The sequence below is a fragment of the Enhydra lutris genome, unplaced genomic scaffold (genome assembly GCF_002288905.1).
Source record: "Enhydra lutris kenyoni isolate GAN:26980312 unplaced genomic scaffold, ASM228890v2 scaffoldscaffold17, whole genome shotgun sequence".
Lineage (NCBI taxonomy): Eukaryota > Metazoa > Chordata > Mammalia > Carnivora > Mustelidae > Enhydra > Enhydra lutris.
Window position 1 is genome coordinate 5,800,469 of NW_019154101.1, and position 23,397 is coordinate 5,823,865.

Here is a 23,397-nt window from a genome sequence, read left to right on the forward strand (position 1 = left end):
TCCTTATACTACTCTTCAGCTTTAACTTTTCTAGAAGTCTGGCATTCTTTCATCACGCACACACATACACACCTCTGACACCAAAGGTAATGCACTGAATATCCTTGATCATAAATAATCTTTGTTTCCCTAGGAAATATTGATGTACCTGGCACAGAAAGGTTTCTGAATACTTATAAATGCGGAGGAGCAAGGCATTGGAAAAGGAGGACGAAAGAGGGTCCACCCCAGGGCTGCAGGTAGGGTGCAGAGCGGCAACTATGGGTGGTGCTCAGGATGAGCCGGAAGCAGAAGCAAGAGTTGTTAAAGGATCGGCCAATGGGGGCAGGGGGTGGGGTGAGAACCAAAGCTGATGACATCTGGGATGCTTTTCAGAGACATGGTCCTTCTGTGGGTTTATCAACTGCCCAAGGTAATTTGGGATCCTTCCCGCCGTATGCATCCCTCTGGTGCAGGCCAGTTACCACTGATGAGTCACACAGAGACCCGGAGCCTTTCCGGTTAGCACCCAGGAAGCAGCCCCAACTTCTTCACCCAGTCCGTTGTTACATCACCTAGTGGCTTACTCCGTGATGTAAGTAAATAATCTACACTAAACTCTCATTTTAAATGCCCATAATACATTTCATCAAGTATATGTATCAATGGGCTTTTATTAAGTATTTGCTATTTGCTGTTAGGGACTGCACTAAGTGCTTTATGTGGATTATCTCATTTAATCCTCCAATATCCCCATGAAATGGTACTAGTAAATGTCTATTTCACTGATGAGGAAAATTAAGTCTAGAGAGGTAAGTTAAAGTAACACTGACTCTGAAAAAAAAAAAAAAAAAAAAAAAGTAACACTGACTCTGTGTCATAAAGCTTAGACTTAAATCCATAAGTCTGACTCTAGAGTCCCCACTCCAAACCATAATGCTAGGATGGATAAACATTTTAATTAGGAAGAAAAAATGTAATCAACCATAAGTTGAAAACTGGAAGTCAATAAATTGGGAGGTTAGGATGAAAACGACATTATGTGAAATACACATTCCATTTTTCTGTTCTGTAATCCTCCAATTGCTCGCGTGCTAAAGCAAACGTACCTGACAGAAGAGCTGCTGGCTTCCCGCTCCAGGTGTGTTACTGAAGGTGCTGGCAGATTTGGAAGAAGAAACTGGAAGACGATGAGACACGCTGACCGGTACTGGAGTCCTGTTTGGCTGGGTCAGCTGGTCTCCCGTAAAGTTTGATCCTGATGCACCCGACTGAACCGCAGACCCAAGACTAGGATGGGCAGTGCTGGAGGAGCTGACAACAGGGAACCGACTGGGTCCTGACATGCTGGTCACTGAGGGCATGGGGGTGAAGCCAGGTCTTCCTTGGGAGACACTGCTCTGCCCAGGTGACAGGTGTAATACGGTTGGCGATGCCTGCTGCAAGGGCATCTGTCCACCGACGATCTGAGGAGAGGCATGATTGACTATCACGGGGCTTCCAGAGGTGGCAAACGTCTGCCCAGACACCAACTGGACGGCGGCATTCTGGTTATTCAGCATCTGCCCAGAATACGGTTGGTTGGTCCTGAGCATGTTGGAAGAGTTTCTGTTCAACATGACATGCTCTGAGGCCACTTGGCCGGAGATGAGCTGAGAAGGTTGAGTCTGAAGTAGTTGCCCATTTATGGTCTGGACGTGGTGTACCGAGTTGGAACTGACGGAAAGGCTTGTGGGTATGAGGAACTGACTTTGGGGCGTGTGAGGCTGGCCCATGGGAGAATGAATAACGATACTACCCCCAGCGCTGCTCACTGCCTGTGAGGTGACTGGTTTTCTTGTGTTTTGTTGGTTTACAATGTTCACGGACATGTGCGGACCGACGACGGAGCCCTGGGGTGAGCTGGCAGAGGCAAAAGAGATCCCTTGTTGAACGTGGTGCTGCTGTATTCCCAAATTGTTCACATTGTATGTATTCTGCTGACCCATCTGAATAGGCTTTGGCTGGATATTAATTGGAACTTTATTTGAATTTGGTGCAAGACCCCTCTGTATGATGATGTTATGCACAGGTAAAGATGTCTGAAAGTTTGTGCTGTTAAATGGAACGGTGACAGGCTGTGCTACTGGACTGGAACTGGAGTTCCCAAACAACGAGTTGCCGTTAGGAGTCTGTCTGTGGACCAGGAGCCCTCCACTCACGTTTGACGGGGCTTGCTGCCCGCTGCCTTTCAATATGATTTGAGATCCATCTAGGTTATTAATAGTCATCATGGAAGGCTGATTACCAAATGACCCAATTAGCTGTATTTGACCAGAGCCGCTAATCTGGCTGCTGTTAGACAGATGCTGGCTGGGAACACTGATGCCCACGTGTTGCATAAAGCCATGTTGTACACCCACCGTATTGTTTGCAAACGATGCTCCGACAGGCACGTGAGTCACCCCTATAGGCTGCAGCGTCTGACCTGAGTAATTTGAAACATTAGAAGCCTGAGTAAAGGATGCTGATGAAGAAGGATGAAGCTGAGCTTGTGCAAACTGTTGGCTTGAACCTATACTGGCATCCAAATATGCCTCTTCGGCCAATGTCTGTTCAGTGATATTGGCCTCCTGCAAGGATTTCTGAAGAATGTCGAAAGGTTGGTCCTCACTGAGATCGGGAAGAGGAGAAGACTCAAGTTCATCTTCCAGAAACTGAAGGCTACTTGAGAGTGGCAGTCCATCACTGGGCCCTTCTCCAAGCTGGTTGCTTACAGCTTTGAGGGATGACTTAGGATCAGCATTCTAAAAGGAAAAGCAGTGTGTTACCTGGCATATCGAACCTTGGAAAGATATTAAAAAAACAATAATAATAAAAAGCACCTCACTTTTGAACAGGATAAAGCCTAACAGTCTGCTTTTCAGGCACAAACTCTCCAAAGTGCTTAGCTTATTCTGATGTTCTCTTTCCTTAATAACATCTAATATTGTTTGTGTTAAGTGTACCCATTCAGTGCTCTGGTAAATTATTTTATAGAAAGTAGATAAGTAACAGGAACATACTGATGACTCCCTGGAGTTCAGCTTCATTTTTTGTGATATTGGGACACACTTGATTTTTCAGGATTGCTCCTAGTCCAGGGCTTGAGTGAGACTCAGCCCAGGCTGTGTGTGTATCCAGGAGATGGCCATGTCTAGTCCTCTGTACGACGGGAGTCCGAGTGAGTTTTGGGCATTCTGGGTATTGTTCTATTAGAGGTCCAGAAGGTAACCCAGAGTTAGCCCTGTCTTTCAAGGCTTCTCAGACCCACCTCCCATGTTCTAACCCCTAACACCCCAAGCAAGACCAGTCCAGACAAAAACAAGCTTCCCACATAAAATGAATAAATGCTTGTTTGATTTCTTAGAAAGAATCAGCCTATTATGATGCTTTCAAGACTACTTTCAGTGTCCTATTTACAAGTAAGAGTCCATCAACAGTTTATTGAGCACCCACTTGTGTGTTAGTTTCTGTCCTCAAGGAGTCCTTAGGAATGGGCATTCTAGCTAGAGACAACACAGCCATATGAAGAAAACTGAACATGATCACAAGTAGGCAGAGAGGCAGGCAGAGGGAGAGGGAGAAGCAGGCTCCCTGCTGAGCAGAGAGCCCGATGTGGGGCTCTATCCCTGGACCCTGGGATCATGACCTGAGCCAAAGGCAGCTGTCCAAGCAACTGAGCCACCCACGTGCCCCAAAATATTTCTACTAAAAAAAAATTCCTACTATACCTTACATCATGATGGAATAGAAATGCCCACTAAATACATACCAAATGAAACAGTCTGAAAAGTTAAATTAATATTCACATGCAAGGGGGAAGGTTGGTAAATAAAAATCATTAATGTTGAGGGGCAGGCTAACTATTTACTTTATGGGCTTAATGGCACTACATGAAGTTATTACTCATTCAGAATGAACTTCAGAAATGCTCCTGGTTTGCAAGCCTTATGGGAGATCGGTATTGTGACTTTAAAACCACCCCTAGCACGTGGAGGTGTCTCACGTGATATGATCCGACCTAACTCACACACATTCAAATACTTGAAAGAAAGGTGCACTCCCAAGGACTTTCCAAATACTATTCCATGTTATAGATGAAGAAAATAAAAGTCCCTGCTGATAAGTTGACATTTATTGAGCACTGTACCAAGTAATTTCCACCGACTAGTCAATTAATGTTAACCAACCTAGGAAGTAGTTCTATTATTCTCCTGGTTTCATAAATAAGGAAACTGAACCTTACAGAGATGTAGTGCTAGATCCAAGGTTACATGGCGAGTAAGTGTTAGAGTGAGGATTCAAACCTGGGCAGTCTGACTCTGGGTTATGACAGAAGTAGGCACTTGAAAAGATGAAAGCAACATAGGCGTAACCATAGTTATTTAGATGTAGTCTGCAAGCTGGACTTCCCTATCCCCCAGAGGTCAGGTTTCTTGTCTAGATGCTCCTAGAGCTTGAGAATATGGGATCCAGAATGGGTGACCTGAGGGAGAGTCCTAGCTCTGCGATGTCTGGCTGTAGACTTTTGAGTAAGTACTAATCTCTCTGTGCTTTAGTTTCCTCATGTATAAAATACAGGTCATAACAGATCGTACTTCACAGAGTTACTGTGTGGATTAATGTGCTTAATCATGCTAAACTCTTGGTGCCAAGAATATGATACGCTCAGTAAGTTTTAGTTATTACCTTTTTTTCTTGCTTAAGATGGAAATGTTTAGTAAGTAACTACAATTAAGAATAATTTCTTTAAAGCTTTGTGATAAGGTCTAAAACATTCTAGTATGACTGTCTTAGGTTATCACATTTTAGAGTCATTTTAGAAAGACAGTTGAAAGCTCGGGAAAATGGCAAAGTAAATCTCATATAGCTTATCTGAATCAACGAAGTTAGAAGGAGACCACGTCAACACCATTCAGCAGGTCCTCCCTCTGTGTCAATTATAAGAGACAAGGTAATAACTTTCATCAGGCTCCAAAGGCAATGAAAGCCTTGGTTCACAAGTCATCAATGAGACAGAAACACTTTACCACTGGATTCAGTTTCTAATACTCACACTGGAGTTGGCGAAAATTGAATTTGAATTGGCTGCAGAATATCCTGCATTAGTCAAGTCATCATTGCTCTGCAAAGGTACAAATTTGATAAAGTGATTATTTTAATTGTAAAGAAGACCCAAAATTTATATCTCCAACATTCTAAGTATTACTTACAGATTTATTACTAGGTCCATGTAGAAAATAGTTCAATGCTTGTGGGTCTCTGGAAAACAGCAAAAAGAAAGGAAAACAGCAAATAAATATGTAACCTATATTTGGGATTGATTTTCACTAGGGTAAAAAGAAAATGACATATTAGCCTGAGTAACATTCTCTCCCTATTTTTAAACAATTTTATTAATAGTTTTTTATTTTATTATTGATTTTTTTAAAAAAGATTTTAATTATTTGACAGAGAGATAGAGAGAGAGCACAAGTAAGCAGGCAGAAGAAGAGAGAGAAGCAGGCTCTCTGCTGAGCAGGGAGCCCAATGCGGGGCTTGATCCCAGGACCCTGGAATCATGACCCGAGCCGAAGGCAGCCACCCAACCAACTAAGCCACCTAGGCGCCCCTTATTATTGATTTCTTAATGTTGTTCCATTTCCTATTATCATTCATATCTGCCTCCTGGGATTTGTTAGAGGGTAAATTTAATAAAGGATGGCCCAATTATGAACCCTGTAGTATCCAAATATTTTGTCTTTTTCTTTGCTAATCAGTATTCTATGCTGATTTTCATTTTAAAAACCCACCCAGGGTTGTTTTTTTGTTTTTTTTTTTTAATTTTAAATAATCTCTACTCCCAACATGGGGATTGAATTTAAGACCCCGAGATCGAGAGTCACATGCTCCACCGACTGAGCCAGCCAGGCACCCCAAAAACCCACCCAGTTTTTAATATGCTTATTAGGTTGTTTTAGTACAGTGAACCTCACACATTTGATTTACCCTGATTTTGGAACAAGTGTCTTACCCGATAAGATCAAGGAGACACGAGTCATCATCATCATCCATGACAACTGTAAGAAAAGGAATAAAGTGCTGGTTAGCCAAGCAGATTAAAGCCAAGAGCATCAGTACAACATAAAAATACACTCTTTATTTTCCTAGGTAAAGTAACTGTGTAATTTGTGTACTTTTTTTCCCTCTAATTGCTTGTTTTTAATGGCATTTTTAAAATTTTGTGGTCTTTAAGACACTGAATATTCAATTTAAGTTGTTCTTATTGAATGCAAATCCTTAACTAACAAGTCAAAAAGGAATCTAGATAAATCCAAGATAATTGGCAGCAACCCTTCCCACACAGATTCCCAAAGGGACTGTAAACCAGGAACAGCAACTTCCTCAAAATCTACCATGAAAATGGGGGAGAAATAGTATTTCTGTTTTAGAAAAAAAAATCTTATGTATTCAGAGGCCTTGTGCGTTTTATGACTGACTGTTTCCAAACATGGTGAGCAATCTGGATTTCTTGCCATATTTTGGCTCTCTTTACAAAAACAGAAAAAGCCAGTTCTCCCTACTTTTGGAGACAGAGGAGACACCACAGCCCCAAGCAGTCCTGCCTCAGGCTTGGCCCCAGAGGTCCCATATTTCTCCCCAGGCAGCAGCACCGCCAACTGTTTGATTCCAAACAATCTATATGCCATCGGTAGAATCTTTAAAGTAGAAAATCTCAACCCCCAACTCCCCCCAGCTCCGAGCCCCAAGCTCCTTCTCTCCCCAGCCGCCGACAGCATCAAGCTCAGCCAGCGAGATTACTGTGCTCCGGCTGAAACAGTAACAACTGGACAAGTTCCAAGAGCAGTTCTCCCCCTTTCTCCTCCCTCCCCCGAGATCCGGTAAACTTACACTAGTGATCCGACACCTGGCAACACTGCTTCGCACCCATTTCGAGCCATGCGTGGAATAATTTACATCACGGAATGCCGGGGCCAAGAGTTCTGGAGCAGTTGGAAAGGGCAGTTGTGAACGGCAGTTGGACGCAGGAATGAAATCCTGAAGAGATGCCCAGAAGAGGGACACGCCCGAAGAAGGCAGAAGGGATAATTTCTACTCAATGTTTTTTCTTGGTTAAAACCAAGATCTCCTCTCCAGTTCCCCCAAACTCCTCATCCTATCAGTCACAAGGCCAAACAAGTATAAAACTGGCTCCTGCCACATGGAAGGAAACTTGCTTCCTCCAGGAAGGGTCTGGAAGGGGTAAGTATCCCCCAATGTAAGACCTTCCTGTTGGGGGGAGGGGGGTGAATTCGTTCAGCTGCTGAATGGCCTGGGGTGATCAGAAGTGGAACTCTGGTGGATGACCAGTGAGACAGGAGGAAGAAGAGGGGAAAGCTGATCCAAGGCTAAAGCTGTGAAAGCAGGCCGGGTGAAATCCGCTTTGAGGACTCAGGAGTTACAAAGGAACATGCTAGCGCGACCATACTTCTGAGGAGTGAAAATGTCACAGGAAGGAAAAGCAAGGGAACTTATCATTAAATAGATACATGGAAATCTGTAGGAAGGGCTTCTCTTAGATCCTGATACTGAGTATGGCAGAACTACATCAGCCACAGCTCATAACTGTGCCACAAGCTTGTCTCCCAGATACCATAATCACATGGAATAAATTGGGCAATTTTGACATATCATTAAGCCTATAAAGTGGATATTATTTCTTTACTTTGATATGACTTTTTAAATGGAGTTCCACTATATCCTTTGTAAATTATTTTTTATAGTGTTTAACAGTTTCTGGAACAAACTTAGGAAAACACTGTAAGTGAAAACTAGCCTGTACCCAAACCACCTTTCCCAACTATCCCCGCTTCCCTCTCTATTTTATATCTGTACGAGTTCCTCTAGCAGAGGAGACACCTAAGGGTTAACTCGTTGAGAAAGGAAGTCAGCACCAGTCACCTCTACCAAGGCGTCACCTCCACTGGGACTTTCAAGCCCAGAAAACATTGGCCAACGTTCGAAGTGACAAGCTACTCCTTGAGTAGCACAAGTAAGAGATCAATTTTATAATACTGGATGAAATAAACAGCCATTGTGGACCCTCCCCTATCAAACCCAACGGACTGCTAAAAAGGTTGACAGAACGCTCCCCGGGGATATCTGTCCCAGTCAGTGGCATATGTCCTACCAGACAGGCCTCTGACTCTAACCCCCTTTGGGTAGAATTCCAGGAGCCTTTATAGTCAGGGGTACCCTGGGAATTCTACTTTTTAAAGGGCCATACTCTTTTCTGACTTTAAACAGTTTCAAAGAGATGACTCCCATTCCTATGTCCCCAGCTCTATGTACGGCCAAAACACAATCATCCTCCACCTAACCCAGCAGGTCTTTTCCCCAGGAGGACACACGGTCCACCAAAGTCAATTCCCCAAAGGAGAGGTGTAGAAATTAACAATTCGGAAGTGGGAAGACAACCTGAGGACCAGAAACTGACTTCAAAAATGAAGAGTTTAGGGGCGCCTGGGTGGCTCAGTTGGTTAAGCAACTGCCTTCGGCTCAGGTCATGATCCTGGAGTCCTGGGATCGAGTCCCACACCAGGCTCCCTGCTCAGCAGGAAGTCTGCTTCTCCTGCTGACCTCTCTCCTCTCATCTCTCTCTCTTTCACTGTCTCTCTCTACCTCTCAAATAAATAAATGAAATAAAAAAAAAATGAAGAGTTTAGTTCTCTTTGGAAAGGTTCTCCCTTTCCTTGCTGACTCTTCTCTCCTGAAAGTAACAACCCTGGAATCACTAAGTGGCCTCTGGCCTCAAGTGAAGTTTATAACATGGGAAAGAGGAGGCTCCCTCTTAGGGAAAACCTCTAGATCAATGGTTAAAAACTACTACTTAGCCCAGCACACACTCAGTAACAGCAGCTCACAACAGGAGGATTTGTCAGCAGGAAGGAGACTGTAGTTCTTACAGAATCCTGACAGGCATCACAAGAGGTCAGAAATCACTACCCCAGACACCTGATTACCACTCCCCCCCCCCCCGCTTTTTTTTTAAGTAGGCTCTATGCCCAACATGGGGCCTGAACTCATGACTCTGAGATCAAGACCTGAGCCAAGATCAAGAGTTGGACGCTTAACCAACTGAGTCACCCTGGTGCCCTCTGATTACCACTCCTAAAAAAAAATTGAAGCTATTAAAATTGTCCTTATGCAAGTCAACACTTTGAATAATAGCTTCTAATCAAGAGGACACAGCATAAAAGTGACATTTTTAATCAGTTTTTAAATTTTTAAATCAGTGGGGGAAAGATGTTAGCTGTATGGAGAAAAGATGGTGGATCTGTACTTTACTAAAAAAATCCAATACTCCCAATTCATATCACAAAGGGCATTTCTTCCTAAATACATAAAGAGCTCCTATAACCAAGAAAAATAGTTACCCTGCAGAAAATCAAAGGGTATGAACAGTCAGTTCATTAAAAAAGGAAAGCAGCCCTGGGGCGCCTGGGTGGTTCAATGGGTTAAAGCCTCTGCCTCGGGCTCAGGTCATGATTTCAGGGTCCTGGGATTGAGCCCTGCATTGGGGAGCCTGCTTCCTCCTCTCTCCCTGCCTGCCTCTCTGCCTACTTGTGACCTCTGTCTGTCAAATAAATAAATAAAATCTTAAAAAAAAAAAAAAAAAAAGGAAAGCAGCCCTTAAACATATAAAAAGAATCAACCTCACTTTGAATAAGAGAAATAGGAATTTAAAATTTCAGTGAGATCTTAGTATTTATCAGACTGGCAAAGATAAAAAGGTTTTTTGGACTATGCCGATCTGTAAGTGGGGAAATGGGAACTTTTATACCTTGCTATCGAGAGTGTAAACTCCATAACCTTTGGGGAGGCCAATTTAGCAGTATCTTTCAAAATTTTAGGTGCACAAATCACTCTACTTAGTGAATATTTCCAGGTACTTGTCCTACAGATACTCTTGCACATGTATGAAAACATATGTGTATCAGAGTATCTAGGGCAGCATTACTGCTTTTAGCGAAAGACTGTAAAAAACGTAGATGTCATGGGTACAGGGTTTCTTTTTGGGGATAATGAAAATATTCTGGGATTAAATCACTGAACTGTACACTTTAAAAGGGTATTTTATGGTATATAAATTGTAACATGATTTAAAATATTAAGAAAAAAACCCAGATGTCCTGAATGAGAGACTTACATTAAATCAGTTTGGTTTACACACATAGTGGAATACTACCTAGCCATTAAAAACAATGGAGAAGCTTTATACAAACTACTTCGAAAGATACATGGTCAAAGCAAAAAGGTATAGGAGTGCCTAGGTGGCTCAGTCGGTTAAGCGTCTGCCTTCCCCTTAGGTCATAATGCCAGGGTCCTAGGATCAAGTGCCACATTGGGCTCCCTGCTCAGTGGAGAGGCTGCTGCTCCCTCTCCCTCTGTGTCTCCTCCCCATTTGTGTTCTCTCTCTCAAAACAAAACAAAACACACACACACAAAAAAAAACCTTTAAAAAAATAAAAATAAAGTTAAAAAAAGGAAAAAGGTACAGAAGAGTGTGTATACTACAGTATGTCCAATCTTTACATTCTTGAACTTAAGAAAAATAGCAATAAATTTTTAATATCCTTCTCCACCAATTCTATCATTTGTATCATGTTTGGGTCTGTTTTATTGATTTTTTTTCTCTTCATTACTGGTGGTATTTCCCTGCTGCTTTGCATACCTGATAAATTTTTATTGGATGCCAGACATTGTTAATTTTATATTATTGAGTACTGGATATTTCTGTATCCCTATGGATACTTTATAATTTTGTCTAGGACACAATTAAGTTACTTTTTTTTTTTAAGATTTATGTATTTATTTTAGAGAGAGAGTGGGGGGAGGGGCAGAGGGAGTAGGAGAGAGAGAATCCCAAGCCGACTCCACACCCAGTGCAGAGCCTGACGTGGGGCTCGATACCATGACCCTGAGATCATGACCTGAGCCGACACCAAGAGTTGGATGCTTAAACCACTGAGCCACCCAGGTGCCTCAATTAAGTTACTTATAAATCATCTGATCCTCTTGAGGCTTGCTTTCAAGTTTTGTCAATCTTTAGGGGAATTCTGCCCTATCCTGAGGCAATACTCTTCACTTGTTGAGGAAGTCACTTGATGTCTCAGGAATTACAAGGATTTTTGCACTCTCACAGGTAGGAACACAAACCATTTTCAGCCCTGGTTAAATACTGTTTGATAAATCAAACTTCTTTAAGGGGTGCCTGGGTAGCTCAGTCCCGCCTTCTGCTTGGACTGTGGTCTTGGGGTCCTGGGCTGCCAAGCCCCACATGGGCCTCCCGGCACCCTGCTCAGTGGATAGTCTGCTTCTCCCTCTGGCTCTGTCCTTCCCCGACCCCCCTCTCGTCCCTTCTCTCTCTCTCAAATAAACTGGTGAAGTCTTTAAAAAACAAAACAAAACAAAACAAAACTTCTTTAAGATAAATTCCAACAGAGTGATGATAACCTTAGGTTTATTGACCCTAGAATCATTAACCATACAAAGCAATGTTTCTCAAACTCACATCTGAGAATATAATCTTGGGTGTTCTGAGTTCCTAGGTTTGAGAAAAATTAACAGATTCTTGAGTCATCTGGAAATATACACACTGAAAAACTCGAGGCCTCATAAAAATTGTGCTCCGAGTGTTGTTCCCTTTAATCCTTTTGGGTGGTTCTCTCCCAGGAGTTGGGTCTCTCCCCCACACCCCATGTATTGACCAGTCATCAGCTAAGGAGTCAGGGGTTTTCTCTCTGGGCAGCGCTCTCCTCTCTGGTATTCTGCCATGTGTTTTAGCTATTTTCACCTACCAACCACATCAGCTCAACCCTGGAAGATGATCAGACTCCATCTAGCATCCCATCCCCTATGCTGTGGTCTGGCAACTCTCCCCAGACAGTATTATAAATAGGGCTCATCTCATCCATTTGCCATTTCTCAGGAGTCCCTGTCCATGCTTCCTGATTTCCCATGTCTCAAAGCCACTGTTTAATATGTTTTATCCTATTTTTAACCTTTTTTTTTTTTTTAATGCAGGAAGGTAAATCCAGTCCCCATTCCTTCATCTTGGCCCTACAGTCATATTTAAGGTTTTGGAAAAAAAAAGCACTTTAGGCGGTAATAGCCGTTTATATGAGTTAATTGGCATGAATTGTAAGATCAGAGTATACTGAAAGGGGGGGGAAACAGAGTACAGTTATAACCCATACCTCCTTTTGTTTTCTACCCTGAAGAATAGCTTAGGGAGAGAGGAAAGGTACTTCTTTAATTCCAATCTTTACTAAAGTTGGTCAGTGGATGAAAACAGTATTCATTACTCATTTAGTAAACATTTAGCCCCTACTCTGTGCCAGGTACAGAATGTTAAGGCTGAGAATGTCAAATGAGCGTGACATAAAATGTAATAATAAATGTAAACACGCTTAATATTTTTGTAGGACTGCAAAAGCAATGCTGAAAAGTAAATTATCGTGTTTTAGCGAATGATTTTCCGAGAGTGTCATGACCAAAGAGCTATGCCATAGAATAGCCAGTTACCAGGTTACCAAGATATAAAGTATTCTCACCTTACTCCTTTTGCTCTACTGTAATTGTAATGGGCTCTTAAATTTTAAAATTGCAAGACAGTGTGAAACCTTCTGGCATGGTTCCTGACTTTAAGTTACTCACTTTCTTCTGGAAGGGAGACATTCAATAGTTTATTACAATGTAAGGTGAAAAGTGCTAAGAATTTTTGGCAGGGGTTTTCAAGCTTCTTTAGGTAAAGCCCCTAGGCTTCTTCTTCTTCTTTTTTTTTTCTTTTCTTTTTTTGGGGTGAAATAATAGAACATTTTACTAGGAAAAGAAACCATGATGGTATTTTCACAATTTTACCCATTTGCAATCAGAAGAAGCAGTCAAACTTAACATGATGGGCTCTGAGTTTTTCAGTTATTATTCAACAAAGAACGTCTTACATTTTGTCACCGGCTATAGACTTCTAGCAGCAACAAGAGAAGGTAGAAAAGACTAAGAAATATTATTAGACAAAAAACTTGAGAATTAGAAAATTCTTCCATCAGAAAAGATGATCACTAATGTAGGCGATACTGGGCCTTGCTTCAATTCATGAAATACAGAATCTGAAGGCTTGAAAGCTGCTTTAGTTCCTACTTAGAATAAAGTACGGCAGAAATAAACCTCACATAATAAGCAATCTAGCTGGCTACACAATGTGCTATACCATGGGGAGAAGAGGGGCGAACTTCAAGGCATCAGGGCCAAGTCTGGCAAGGCTTACAGAGGCTGGGGACACGTGGGGGAGAACACTGAATTTGGAAGTCCAAGGACTTGTTTTAGATATCTGACAATGACTACTGTGTGATTACTAACAAGCTCCAGTCTCTCAGGGAGCATCCTTCCATCCCCAAAGGAAGTTAATAGCCATCGCTACGATTTGTTAAATTTTGTTCCCTGGAGACCTAGGATTCTCCAAGGTGTCTAGGAGCTTTCTTGAAGGCCTAAATTGGTGGTAGAGGCACTCTGATACTCTTACTTCTCCCCTTCACCTGAGCAACTCAATTCTTATTCAACTAGGATAAAAAAGTTTGAAAACCCCCAGAAAAGTTTATCCAACCCCCAGAATGCAATGGTTTGCTGTGTGCTGTAAAAGAACGATCATCACCAGTGGTCAATCTGAAAATGAAAGGACCCGTAGATGCCAAGTGCATTAATGATTATTTCAGCAAGTGACAGAATAGTGATAAAAATAGTTTGACAAACGTATCAAACTTTTGGGACACCTGGGTGGTTCAGTCAGTTAAGGGTCTGCCTTCAGCTCAGGTCATGATCCCAAGGTCTTGGGATCAGCCCATGTCTGGCTCCCTGCTCAGCGGCGAGCCTGCTTATCCCCATTTTTGCTCTATCTCGGTCTGTCTCTCACAAATAAATATCAAACAAACTTCTTTAAGAGAAATATCAAACTTCTTTAAGAGAAATTGCAAAAAATATCAAGCTTCTTTAAGAAAAATTGCAACACAGTGACAATAACTTTAAGTTTACTGACTACAGAATCATTAACCATACAAACCAGTGTTTCTCAAACTGGGGTCTGAGAAAATAATCTCGGGTAGTCTAAGTTCTCACGTTTGAGAAATATGAACAGATTCTAAAATTGGCAGAAATATACACACTGAAAAACTACAGGGCTCATAAAAATGGTGCTTAGCATGCTTGCTAAAGACCTCCCAGAATCTTAATATCCACTAGAAATCTACAGACGGAAGACATGTGCATACACTGTCTGACTGATGCAGAGATGGTCCTGGGGGAAATCTTTCCGGGCCTCTCTTCTCCATCTTCTTTCAATCTCAGCTGTCAATTGTGTGCCAGGCTGGGGGGTCCCAGGTCTAAACAAAGGAGGGCATCAAAAGAGAGTACTGGCTGAGTCCCAAAAGTCTTTGCTGCATCTAGATTCAGAGCAGGGTTGGGGGGAAGGGGGGGGGTGGTTCAAGAGGAACCAACTCTGCAAGTGACAAGCCCCGGCAGCAAGGGCGCCACCCTCAACTCACGCTGCGTGCTGCGGAGCTCAGAGCTTGGAGTGTTAAGTTACGGCTCAATTACAGCGGACTGACAGACCAGACTGACTTCAAATTTAAATGCTATTAATAGATTATCATCTAGAAATCACCAGTTGGTATTATACAAATACAGACTGTATTACAGCGCTACCCTCAGAAGCAGGGATCTTGTCATACTCATTTGTATACTCCCAGCAAATAGCACATAAATAAGTATAAGAAACCGTGAATAAATATCCACGCTTTGAATATAGCACAGCTGCGTTTTATGCAAGGATTGTTTTCCCAAAGACCCTGCATAATTAAAAACTCACATAATTCTAAACTAACCCTGACAAAGAAATTTACAGTTTTTCTAGAGACAATCAACATTGAAATTTCATAATTCCTGATAGGACTTATAAATATATTCTAGAACATATACAAAATCTATTAAGATTTTTTTTTAGAGGGGCGCCTGGGTGGCTCAGTGGGTTAAGCCGCTGCCTTCGGCTCGGGTCATGATCTCAGGGTCCTGGGATCGAGTCCCGCATCCGGGCTCTCTGCTCAGCGGGGAGCCTGCTTCCCTCTCTCCCTCTGCCTGCCTCTCTGTCTACTTGTGATCTCTGTCTGTCAAATAAATAAATAAAATCTTTAAAAAAAAAAAAAAAAAAAAGATTTTTTTTAGATGTAATAATGAAACTGGGGGTTATATTTAAAAAAATGCATTATCTTTTAGAGATCCATACTGAAATAGGTATGAATGAACTACTATGATGTCTAGGATATATTCAAAATAATATGAAGTTGGTTATTAAAAACATGGAATCCTGGTACACTAAAACTAATATAACACCACATGTTAACTCCACTGGAATTAATATTTTAAAAAATACATACAAAGAAAAATGCCTAAAAGGAAATATAGTACATCAAAAAAACAAAACAAAAACCCAACCAACAAATCAAACATGGAATCCCATTCCCCCAGCCCCCTCCAGAAGATTCATCAGGAATATGGGTTACTATGGGGTTTTCTCTGTGACCACCTGAGTTGATCACTCTTTCCCTTGTATTATAACACCTACTCTGGCAAACTGGGGAACTTGTTCCCAACTGACAGTCAGGTGGGACCTGCAAACAATGGCATCAGGTCAGCTCGGAGACACAAATTGAGGCTCCTTACTCTTCAAACTCAGGGGATGGTTTCAGTGTTTTGGTAATTTGACCGAAGGACAATGTCATAGGTGAAATCTTATTTGGGAGCGTGTTACCCTAGACCACCTTCAGTATCACCCTTTCCGCTCCTTGCCATCAAATAATTTCTTCATTTCTTCCTTCCTATCTTGACTGCATTTACTTAGTTACATTCGAAAGTCAGCTCCGCCAGCTTCACTGAGGAAACTCAGCACTCAGAAGAGCACCGGGCCCATAACAGGAGCTCAAGGAACATTTAAAAAAATTTCTTTCTTACCCCCAGGTTCACTGAGATAAAAGTGTAAGTTTAAGGTATACAGTGTGATGATTTTGATATATGTGTATATTGTGAAATGATTACAATAAGGTTAGTTAACACCTCCATCCCCTCACATAGTTACCAATTTTTTTTATGTGGAGAGAATATTCAAAATCTACTGTCTTAACAAATTTCAAGTATATAATACACTACGGTCACCACGTTATGCATTATGTCCCCAGAACTTTGACCAACATCTCCCCATTTCCCAGCCCCCAGCCTCTGGCAACCACCAGTCAGTCGACTATGTTTCTGCAAGTTTGACTCTTTTAGATTCTGCCTATAAGTGAGACCATACAGTATTTGTTGATCTTTGTCTGACTTTTCTCACTTGGGTTTATGCTTACGGCCTCAGTGTTCATCCATGCTGTCACAAATGGCAGGGTTTCTTTCTCATGGTTGAATAATATTCCATTGCATGTATATGTGTGTGTGTGTGTGTGTGTGTGTGTGTGTCTGTGTGTGTGTGTGTGTGCATGTGTGTGTGTAAAACAATTTTTTTTATCCATTGACAGACACTTAGATTGTTTCTATGTCTTGACTATTGTGAATGATGCTGCAGTGAACAGGGGGGATGCAGGTATCTCTTTGCGACATTGATTGCATTTCCTTCAGATATATAACTAGAAGTAGGACTGCTGAATCATACAGTGGCTCTATTTATAATTTCTTGAGCATCCTCCATACTGTTTTCCATATTGGCTGCACCAATTTACGTTTCCAGCAAAGTGCACTATGGTTCCCTTTTGTCCACATCCATGCCAACATCTATCTTTTCTTTTTTTTTAAGATTTTATTTTTTAGTAATCTCTACACCCAACATAGGGCTCGAAATCACAACCCTGAGATCAAGAGTCACATGCTCTACTGACTGAGCCAGCCAGGCGCCCCTTGTCTTTTTGTGACAGCCACTCTAACAGGTACGAGGTGATAGCTCATTGTTGTCAGGGAACATTTTTCTAAATGAATCTATTACCTTTCCAGCATGTTGGCCACAAGATGGCAAAACCTCCAACAAGATCAGGCACACCAGGGAAAGTGTGCTCATTCCCTTTTCCCTGAAACCTAGTTCAGTTTTCCAAGAAAGGATGCTTATTTTGGACACCAGGTTGTTCTTATGCAAAAACAATCTAAAGTGGAAAATAATTCTATGTAAGCCTAGGATGCACAATGGGGCTAAGTCATTTCCCACTACTCCCCTACACTATTCTAGCCAAACTGCCACTCGTCTGCCCCCAGGAGACAATCTTCTTACCTGAATGCTCTTCTTCCTCTCCCATACCTATTCGTATCCCATCCATTATTCAAAATTTAGCTTGAATCTACCTCTGGGAATCTTCTCTGACAACCCTGGGCGGTCTTTAGGAGTCTTTAGAGAGAATTCTAAAAGCAATGACCACGTCTTTAGACACTGATCAGTCATCGCTCTCGTTGATTATCTTCATTATGCCTATCTTTTGCTCTCATCCAAAGCACAGCCCAAATTTAAGTAAAAAGAGTCTAGAGGGCTTTGAGAATACTGAAGAGCAACGTATTCGAATGTAAATAAGCTGAGCAACTTTCACACTGCATGGTTTTTTGACATCAGTCAACTGGAAATATTGGCTCTTTACGATAGGCTCCGGCTTCATTCTGAACCTCTACCCACCCCTTGGCTCTTGGCCATCTTGACCACTTGATATCCCTCAAACTTACTACATCACTTTTGAAATTCTTTGGCTTTGCACCTATATTTTTGAGAAGACAAGAAGACCTTCCCACTCACCTCCAAGAGGTGGGCGATGATGCCTGTTTATTTTTTAAGGCTTTGAGTAAAATTACACTGCCTCTATTTTTTAAAAATCACCAAGCAAAATTAATTGTTCACTCATTTGTATCCCTAGAGCACGTATCATGTGTTACTAGCACCTGACAGGTATATGACAAACCTTTGTTTTCTGATCCACTCGTTAAATTGTAAGTTCCATGAAAGTTGGGGCAGTTTCTTTCCATTTTTGTATTATTAGAGTTTAGTGCAACGCCTAATGTAAATGTGCCTAGTAAATGTCTTTTACTCTACTGAAATACTTTACTAAGATTTTGATCGAACTTTTCTAGGTGTGATGTCAGTTCCTTATTATTTAGTTTCCCATGCAGCTAGGCTACACACGAGCACTTTTCCACATCATAACGCACAGGATTTGGGATGCAGGGCTGCGGATCCATCGCCCAGGATCTGCTGGCTTATACTGGGCCCTTATGTATCTAGACGGGCATTCTTACTGTGTAGAAAAAGCTGTGAGAAGTCAACCGACTCCCCATCTCTGCTCCAGATCGGATAATTCCATCCCTGAGGCATAAGGAAGTGTCACTTTCTAAGATTCATGGGCAAAAGATTGTGTATGCTCCATTATAATCTATTTGGTATTAAATAAACCCTCCTCAAACAAGGATTTATGTACTAAACATAAATGCAAAATAAAGCCTTGGAGTTCTCAAGTCTTTAGCACAGTAATTTATTATATTAATAATAGTTGCATTCATTAAAAGACTTAGAAGTAAAAGTGTTAAGTCGAAGAATCTCTGGAATAGCCATGTATGGCTTTTTGAGGCACCAATGCTGGACTTCACAGCAAAGAAAACCAACTCTATATTATAGGAAAAAACCAGATGCCCTGCCAAAAACGTTTTGATAATTTACTGTGTGTGTGTGTGTGTGTTTAAGATTTTATTTATTTATTTGACAGACAGAGATCACAAGTAGGTGGAGAGGCAGGCAGAAAGAGAAGGGGAAGCAGGCTCCCCGCCGAGCAGAGAGAACCCAATGTGGGGCTCGATCCCAGGACCCTGAGATCATGACCTGAGCCAAAGGCAGAAGCCCAACCCACTGAGCCACCCAGGCACCCCAATTTACCATGTTTTAAGAGTGACTGGCATTTTAATGACTATGGAAAACAATATATAGGAAATGATTGAGACATGATACCAAGATCTGCTGCTATCCTGACTGCTATTAAATATTAAGTAAAATGCAATTGAAACTATCTTTGTGATAAATCGCAGTACGTCAGTACAGAGAATAATACGTATTAAAAAGATGAGTCGGGGCACCTGGGTGGCTCAGTGGGTTAAAGCCTCTGCCTTCGGCTCAGGTCATGGTCTCAGGGTCCTGGGATCGAGCCCCGCATTGGGTTCTCTCTGCTCGGCGGGGAGCCTGCTTCCCCCTCTCTCTCTGCCTGCCTCTCTACTTGTGATCTCTCTCTGTCAAATAAATAAATAAAATCTTAAAAAAAAAAAAAAAGATGAGTCAGTTCTCTTTTGTTACACTACTGTTTCAGTTAAAGAATTCTTGTATTTTACTTCCAAATAAAAGGTGAGTTTGTTTTAACCAACTGCTATATTTATTACGTTCTTCCACTAAAAATGGTCATTTAGGGACTCAGCTCCAATGACAAGCTAACTAGCAAGAGGAAGCAATGCCAATGTTGAAATTTATCACCCGTAAAGATGAACATCTATCAACCAAAAACACATTAGCAAAACTTTCAGGAATAGGAATTTAAAACTAGAAGCACCAAAAGCAAGTCATACTTGCATCCTCTCGTAAAAACAAAATACCTGAATAGTAAACAGAAACTGTGCTGATATTTTTTCCTGACTTCAGTTTTATTCAGAAAAATATGATATGTTTTATTAAATGAAATGGAAATGTATCTAAGTCATTTGAGTTCTTCCTTAGGGAAATGGGATTTCTTGAAGAGAACATTTTAAATGAAGTAAAAGCAAAAACCCTACCAATGTGACTTTTTTCTACTTTTGATAACAATGGGTATTATTATACAGTACAAGTCACAACAAAGAGTAAAAGGGACTGCTGTCTGCCTTCTCATCCTGAAGTCAAGAATTCACTAAAATACAGTGTGGTAACAATTAAGCTATTAAAATAAAAACTAATGAATCTTTCTCTATACTTCCTCAAATATAATAGGACACTATTGCTATCTGCCAGTGTAGTTTGTATTATTGTCCCTATGTATGGAACTGTTTTTAAAAGATATTTTGAGGGGCGGCAGGGTGGCTCAGTGGGTTAAGTCTCTGCCTTTGGCTCGGGTTATGATCTCAGGGTCCTGGGATTTAGCCCACGTCCGGGCTCTCTGCTTGGTGGGGGCCTGCTTCCTTCTCCCCCTCTGCCTACTTCTCTGCCTACTTGTGATCTCTCTCTCTGTCAAATAAATAAAATCTTTAAAAAAAAAGAGATTTTTAAATGGCAGTAGTTATAAGCAAAAAATATTTACTAGCAATCTGGTTAAACTTATTATGCAAACTCTTGACTCTCATTGCTCTCTCTCAATGAGTAACATTCAAAATATTTCGGTTTTATGGTATGTTCCAAGAAAAACAAGCACTATAAAAACAACTACCACTATTAACAAACAAAATTCCATTTTATGAAGTCAATGATGTTACTAAACAAGAGATGTCTAGGGTCCCCTCTTGTAAAAGTGGATTCACAAGGAAGATATGTGCACAAAAGCAATTAAGGAGAAGAGAATAAGAGAAACATTTTTTAAGTAAAAATGATTTAAAGGGCACTTGGCTGGCTCAGTTGGTAGAGCATGTGACTCTACCAACTCAGGATCCTGAGATTAAGCCCCATGTTGGGTATGGAGCCTAATTAAAAAAAATAATTTAAAAAACCCCAAATGAAGAAATATTAAAAAAAAAAAAAAAAAAGATGTAAGAGAGGCTCCTGGGTGGCTCAGTTGTTTAACCAACTGCCTTTGGCTCAGGTCATGATTCTGGAGTCCTGGAGAATTGAGTCTCGCACTGGGTTCCCTGGTTAGTGGGGAGTCTACTTCTCCCTCTGCCCCTTCGCCCTCTCATGCTCTCCCTAATTCTCTCTCTCTCAAATAAATACAATCTTTTAGAAAAACAGTATAAGAAAGAATATGAATAAATATACCTGCAGTATATTATTCCAAACAAGACTTTAGTTTCGGGGCACCTGGGTGGCTCAGTGGGTTAAGGCCTCTGCCTTCGGCTCAGGTCATGATCCCAGGGTTCTGGGATCGAGCCCCACATCGGGCTCTCTGCTCAGCAGGGAGCCTGCTTCCTCCTCTCTCTCTCTGCCTGCCTCTCTGCCTACTTGCGATCTCTATCTGTCAAATAAATAAATAAAATCTTTAAAAAAAAAAAGACTTTAGTTTCTACAAAAATTTTAAAGAAGCTGAATTAATCTCACCTTTCTATATTCCATTTAAGAGACATATAAACATCTATCTAGTGTAGAATCTTTTATAAACCCTAAGAAATGCCATGTGAAGAGAATTTATATTTATACTTACTTCTATCAAAAGACTGAAAGGGGGCGCCTGGGTGGCTCAGTGGGTTAAGCCGCTGCCTTCGGCTCAGGTCATGATCTCAGGGTCCTGGGATCGAGCCCCCGCATCGGACTCTCTGCTCAGCAGGGAGCCTGCTTCCTCCTCTCTCTCTGCCTGCCTCTCTGCCTGCTTGTGATCTCTCTCTGTCAAATAAATAAATAAAATCTTAAAAAAAAAAAAAAGACTGAAAGGAAGAGAGTTTCAGTTGGAGAACATGAGAAAATTCTGGAGAAGGGTGGTGGTAATGGTTGCACAACATTGTGAATGTATTTAATGGCACAGAACTGTGCTTAAAATGGCTAAAATGGAAAACTTTGTTATGAAAATAAATTTTAAATAAAATAAAAAGTAAAACATTTATGAATATTCTTACTGTCCCCCCAAAGACCATAACTATCTGTAGATCCATGATCGAAAAACCTTCCCCCCCCACCCCAGAAAAGCATTCTCCAAACTGGCAAGTTTAGGACAGATGCTCACTGAAGTGAGATGAAGGAACCATGGCTCATCAGTTAAAGTTAACCTCAGTAAGCAATGGGATCAGAGAAGCTGAGGCAGTTTACCTCCCAACTACCGACAGATACCAGATCTGGCTGTGGGAAGAAATCTCCCCAAGGAAGGAGGAGGGTTCTTGAAACTTTGTGTGCCTTTTGGCTCTCTGGTGAAGCCTACGGGTTCTTTGCAGAGTAATATTTCGAGGTGCATAATACATGTAGGATTTTTAAAAATGCATTTATTAAAAAATATATATATAAAGATATTTAAAAACTGTGATATGGTTGTATAAGTGATTCTTTGTCAATGTGTTAGTATACAAGATTTAGTGGTGAGTCTAATAACTACTATCATTTAGAAGACAGTAATCTTTCCAGATGTTTGCAAATGTAAGGGGATTAAAAAGATATTTCTACTAGTAACAAATTCCCAGGCACTGTTAATACCACAGTTTGTGGCCTTCATTCACAGATTAAGGAAATGATAAATTTCAACTGGAGTCTAGAGAAAATAACAAGCAATTTTTTTCATATCCAAGTTCATGGTCCACCCTCCCTCAAATTCTATCCCTAGACCTGTTAAGGGTCAGTCCACAGAGCCCTTCCACACTACTAAGGCCCAGGACAGTTGTTTACCATGAGAAGTGAATAAACTCAATCCAATAACAGACAGTGGGATTCTAAACATCTGCAGGTAATCCACAAGCTATTTTTATACTTGCTAAGCACAAAGTGGTCATTCCTAAACACTGTTTGATATAATTTTTGCAATGCAAAGATGCTGAAGGCACTGCCTTATACACAGGGGGGTACCAAGAGCTGTCAATTTAACAGTGCAAAAAGGACACTCCTCAGTATCGCCAAAGTTATCAAAAAATTCCCTGAGTAAGAAAGGTCAAGTAAAGCTAATTTTTTTGTACGCTCAGTGGAGAGCAATAGAAATACATTTTACAACTTAAAAAGCCCAAGACTGCAGTGCAAAAGCTCATCAAAATCTCAACCTTGCACCAGAGTGAGACACAAAGGCAAATTTCATCTGATAAATATGTGACAATCTTCTGGAAAGCTTACTCAAAATTCACACCTTCATTCTCCCAAACATCCAAAGTGGAAGACACGTACATAAATAAATCATGTACTTTTCTAGTTTTTATATGAGTGCTTGGAAATGAATGACATCTGAATTAAACTTTTTCTTTTTCTTTTCTTTTTTTTTTTTTAAAGGATTTTATTTATTTGACACAGAGAGAGAGCAGGAGTACACAAGCAGGGGGAGCGGCAGAGGGAGAGGGAGAAGCAAGCTCCCCGATGAACAGGGAATCCCATGCAAGGCTCCATCCCAGGACCCTGGGATCACAACCTGAGCGGAAGGCAGACGCTCAACCAACTAAGCCATTCAGGAGCCCCTGAATTAATACTTTTTCTATACTCACTTCTGGGCTATCCAGCTATAGATTACC

General features: G+C 41.2%; 1 protein-coding gene across 4 annotated transcripts in view; it reads right to left on the bottom strand.

The window, feature by feature from the left end:
• The window catches only part of LOC111147587 (BRD4 interacting chromatin remodeling complex associated protein like), a 55,237-nt gene extending 33,806 nt beyond the window's left edge, over positions 1-21,431 (bottom strand). The window contains exons 1-6 of one of the 4 annotated variants that reach the window (XM_022503705.1): positions 14,307-14,862; positions 6,892-6,983; positions 6,014-6,059; positions 5,214-5,262; positions 5,057-5,125; positions 1,089-2,765 (exon numbers count right to left, since the gene is read on the bottom strand). In XM_022503705.1, the coding sequence (XP_022359413.1) occupies positions 1,089-2,765; positions 5,057-5,125; positions 5,214-5,262; positions 6,014-6,054 (1,836 nt within the window). In that variant the 5' untranslated portion in view covers positions 6,055-6,059; positions 6,892-6,983; positions 14,307-14,862. Of the gene's footprint in view, positions 1-1,088; positions 2,766-5,056; positions 5,126-5,213; positions 5,263-6,013; positions 6,060-6,891; positions 7,729-14,306; positions 14,863-21,407 lie in introns of those variants that run through there. The other 3 variants (XM_022503704.1, XM_022503707.1, XM_022503706.1) reach the window with 3 other exon arrangements.
• Positions 21,432-23,397: the final 1,966 nt, after the last annotated feature.